Consider the following 5,187-nt stretch of genomic DNA (forward strand, 5'->3'; position numbering starts at 1 on the left):
TCACAACCCATACCAACGCCAGATGTGTCACAATAAACCGTGAAGCTCTCCCCCTCAACTGGAAGTGTCAATATAGGAGCGGTGGTCAATAACTACTTGATCCTCAAAAAGCTCGCCTCACACTTCTGTGACCAAACAAAGGGAACATCAACACGAGTCAACCGGGTCAGAGGTGCTGCCAAGGTAGAGAAACCCTCTAGAAATCATCTGTAGTAGCTTGCAAGTCCGACGAAGCTCCGAATCTCAGTAACTGAGGTAGGCCTAGCCCAATCACGAATAGCCTCAATCTTCTCCGGATCTACCATAATGTCCTCCTTAGATACAACATGCCCCAAGAACGCCACAGAGTCTAACCAAAACTTGCACTTTGAGAACTTGGCATAAAGCCACTGATCTCTCAAAGTCTGGAGCACCACTCTCAAATGCTGCTCATGATCACCCCAACTCCACGAATATATAAAAATGTCATCAATGAAGACTATGACTAAGAAAACAAGATAAGGCCTGAACACGCGCGTCATCCAGTCCATAAAGGCGGCAGGGGATTTAGTCAACCCAAATTTCATCACCAAGAACTCATAATGGCCATAACGGGTCCTAAATACAGTCTTAGGGATGTCCACTGCACTAATCCTCAACTGGTTGTAACCGGACCTCAAATCAATCTTAGAGAACACTGAAGCCCCCTGTAGCTGGTCAAATAGGTCATCAATCCTAGGTAGAGGATATCGATTCTTCACTGTCACCTTATTCGACTGTCTATAGTCAATGCACATGCGCATAGAACCGTCCTTCTTCTTAACAAAAAGAATGGGAGAGCCCCAAGGTGATATACTAGGTCTGATAAATACCTTCCCCAAGAGATCCTTAAGATGAACACTGAGCTCCTTGAGCTCTGCAGGAGCCATTCGATATGGCGGAATAGAAATAGGCCGAGTACCTGGCTCAAGCTCAATCGGAAAATCAATATCACGCTCTGGGGGTAGGCTAGGTGGGTCTATAGGAAACATATCTAAGAAGTCACGAACAACAGGAACTGACTCAATCGGAGGAACCTCCCTACTAACATCACGTACATAGGCCAAATATGATAAGCATCCACTGGCCACTAGCCTCTTATCATGAATAAAAGAGATAACCCCAACTAGTGTGCTACCACGAGATCCCTGCCACACCACCGGAGGGATACCATGAATGGCTAAGTTAATGGTCTTAGAAAAATAATCTAAAAAAGCGCGATAAGGAGATACCCAGTCCATGCCTAGAATCACATCGAAATTAACCATGTCAAGAAATATAAGGTCAGCCCGGGTATCACGCCTCTGGATAGTAACTAAGCAAGAACAAAATACCTGATCCACAACTAAACACTCACCCACGGGGGTCGACACACGCAACGACGCTACCAGAGGCTCAGATATCATACTCAATCAAGAGGCATAATAAACAGAAACATACGAAATAGTAGAGCCTGGATCAAATAAAGCCAAGGCGGGCAGCTGGCAAAAATGAATAGTACATGTGATCATATCGTCTGATGCCTTAGCCTCCACCCTCGCTGAGCTATATAGAAATGGCCATTTCTGCCTCTGCCCTACCCATAAAACCTACGACCTGTCCAGCCTCATCGGGGACGACCCCGTATACCCTGCTAACAACCTCTACAGTCATGACCCTAACCACGACCTCTAACTGGAGGTGCTGGTAAAGCTTTGGGAGCTGCACGAGGACCGGGAGTAATCCGACTATGCCTAGCCCTCTTCTCGCTGCCCCTTTGGGACTCGCGACGAAGATACTCCATACTACTAGTATGGTCAACTACATCTAAAAAAGATCGACCCGCAGAAACTAAGGATTGGGTCTCAAGCCAAAGCTACAATCTCAACCCACAAACAAAGCCCCTAACTATCTCCTCCTCTGTAGGTAATATCATCTCGGCATGACGGGAGAGCTCCTGGAACCTAGTCATATTCTTAAACTTTTATCTAAAATGATCGTTCAAGGTTCATAAGCTCCAAAACATAAAAACTCGCACCAAGACCAAACGAACGACCAGGTGACCGAACTGTCAGTCCCAACAAATCATAAATGACTTGGGGTCGCTAGAGGAGGTCTCTAAACGACACACAGAAGGCAAGACACAGAAATGATCTCGAGGGTCATTACAATATCTACTACTAAAAAGGACTTTCATCGGCGAAAGTAAGGGTCAAGAAGTACCTGAAGGCTCAAACAAGCTGGGAAACTGCTCTAGCATCTCCTACTCGTTCACCCAGGTAGCCTCCTCGACTGGACGATGCCTCCAACGGACCTTAACAACAGGAATGGCTCTCGAGCGCAATCTCCTCACATCCCTGTATAAAATGGCAACTGGCTCCTCTACAAAAGTAAAACAATCATCCAACTCGTCTGCATCATACTGGAGCACATGGGACTCATCAGGAACATACCGCCACAACATTGAGTCATGGAAAACCGGGTGGATTGTTGAAAATGCTGGAGGTAGGGCCAACTCATAAGTAATCTCCCCAACTGTCCGGAGTATCTCAAAAGGCCCAATGTATTTGGGGCTAACCTTTCCCCGCCTCCCAAACCTCATCACGCCCCTCATGAGCGACACCCGGAGGAATACCCGATCACCAAGAGAGAATCTCAAAGGTCAGCGCCTCCTATCTGCATAACTCTGGTGCCTACTCTGAGCCGTCCTGAGCCTATCCTGAATCACCCTCACCTGATCCAAGGCCTCCTTAAGCAAGTCTGTACCACGCGGCCTAGGCTCTGTAGACTCAAACCAACCAACTGGAGAGCGACAATGCCTACCATATAATGCCTCGAATGGGGCCATCTGAATACTAGAGTGGTAGCTGTTGTTGTACGCAAACTCCGCCAAAGGTAAGAACTGGTCCCACTGACCTCCAAAATCCATAACACAGGCCCGCAACACATCCTCAATGACCTGAATAGTATGCTCCGACTGACCATCCGTCTGCGGGTGGAAAGTTGAGCTAAGGTCAACCCGAGTGCCCAACTCATCCTGAAAGGTCCTCCAAAAGCTGGACTTGAACTGAGAACCCCGATCTGATATAATAGAAACTAGCACCCCATGAAGTCGAACCACCTCCCGAATGTAGATACGAACCAACCTCTCAGCGCTAAATGAAGACTGAACAGGAAGGAAGTGTGCTGACTTGGTCAATCGATCAAAGATGACCCAAATGCTGTCAACACCTCTAGAAGTCTAAGGAAACCCCACAATGAAGTCCATAGTTATACGCTCCCACTTCCACTCCGGAATGGGTAATATCTGAAACTCACCACCATGCCTCAAATGATTGGCCTTTACCTGCTGGTAGCACAAGCAACGGGAAACAAAGTCAGCAATATCTCTCCTCATGCCACTCCACCAGTAATGCTGCCTCAAATCACGATACATCTTCGCAGTGCCCGGATGGATAGAGTATCTAGACACATGGCCCTCAGAAAGTATCAATTGTATCATATCCCCAACAGTCGGAACACAGATGCGGCCGTAAAATCTCAACATTCCATCAGGATCTAAGGTTGCCTGACCACCATCACCCGCTAATACTCGATCTCTAATGACCACCAAGGTCTCATTCTCAAACTGACAACCACAGATCTTATCAAGCAAGGAAGACTGAACTCCCATATGGGCCAAGCCACGTCTGGGATCTGAGATATCCAACTGAAACATGCTATTTGCTAAGAACGGAATGTCCATAGACAAGGGTCGCTCCTCAACAGATAATAAGGCTAGACTACCCATACTCACCACCTATCGGCTCAAGGCGTCCGCTACAACTTTTGCCTTGCCTGGATGATAGAGAATAGAGAGGTCATAGTCCTTCAGGAGCTCAATCCAACGACGCTGCCTCGAATTAAGGTCCCTCTGGCTCATGATGTACTGAAGACTGCTGTGATCGGTAAAGATCTCACATCGAACTCCATACAAGTAGTGCCTCCAAATCATATGCGCGAAAACTACCGCCGCCAACTCTAAGTCATAGGTGGGGTAGTTGCGCTTATGAATCTTAAGCTCCCTCGACGCATAAGCAATAACCCGACCCTGCTGCATCAATACACAACCCATACCAAGGCCGGATGCATCATAATAAATCATGCAGCCCTCGCCCTCAACTGGAAGTGTCATTATAGGAGCGGTGGTCAATAACTACTTGAGCCTCAAAAAGCTCGCCTCACACTCCTCTGACCAAACAAAGGGAACATCAACACGAGTCAACCGGGTCAAAGGTGCTGCCAAGGTAGGTACACCCTCCACAAATCATCTGTAGTAGCCTGCTAGTCCGACGAAGCTCCGAATCTCAGTAACTGAGGTAGGCCTAGCCCAATCACGAATACCATCAATCTTCTCCAGATCGACCATAATGCCCTCCTTAGATACAACATGCCCTAAGAACGCTACAGAGTCTAACCAAAACTTGCACTTTGAGAACTTGGCATAAAGCCGCTGATCTCTCAAAGTCTGGACCACCACTCTCAAATGCTGCTCATGATCACCCCTACTCCGCGAGTATATAAAAATGTCATCAATGTAGACTATGACAAAGGAATCAAGATGAGGCCTGAACACGCGCGTTATCAAGTTCATAAAGGCGGCAGGGGAATTAGTCAACCCAAATAACATCACCAAGAACTCATAATGGCCATAAAGAGTCCTAAATGCAGTCTTAGGATGTCCGCTGCCCTAATCCTCAACTGGTGGTAACCGGACCTCAAATCAATCTTAGAGAACACTGAAGCTCCCTATAGCTGATCAAATAGGTCATCGATCCTAGGCAGAGGATATCGGTTCTTCACTTTCACCTTATTCAACTGTCTATAGTCAATGCACATGAGCATAGTACCGTCCTTCTTCTTAACAAAAAGAATGGGAGCGCCCCAAGGTGATACACTAGGTCAGATAAATCCCTTACCCAAGAGATCCTGAAGATGAACACTGATCTCCTTGAACTCTGCACGAGCCATCCTATATAGCGGAATAGAAATAGGACGAGTACCTGGCTCAAGCTAGATTGGAAAATCAATATCACACTATAGGGGTAGGCCAGGTAGGTCAGTAGGAAACACATCTAAGAAGTCATGAACAACAGGAACTAACTAAACCGGAGGAACCTCCCTACTCAAATCACGTACATAGGCCAAATA

General features: G+C 46.9%; 1 protein-coding gene across 1 annotated transcript; it reads right to left on the reverse strand.

Annotated features, from left to right (window-relative positions):
* Window positions 1-2,260: 2,260 nt before the first annotated feature.
* On the reverse strand, window positions 2,261-2,599 carry LOC107058475 (uncharacterized). Its single transcript, XM_015304229.1, has one exon. It carries the CDS (start codon window positions 2,597-2,599, stop codon window positions 2,261-2,263), a length of 339 nt encoding a protein of 112 aa, XP_015159715.1.
* Between the last annotated feature and the right edge of the window lie 2,588 nt (window positions 2,600-5,187).

Source organism: Solanum tuberosum, unplaced genomic scaffold, assembly GCF_000226075.1.
Source record: "Solanum tuberosum cultivar DM 1-3 516 R44 unplaced genomic scaffold, SolTub_3.0 scf00523, whole genome shotgun sequence".
Lineage (NCBI taxonomy): Eukaryota > Viridiplantae > Streptophyta > Magnoliopsida > Solanales > Solanaceae > Solanum > Solanum tuberosum.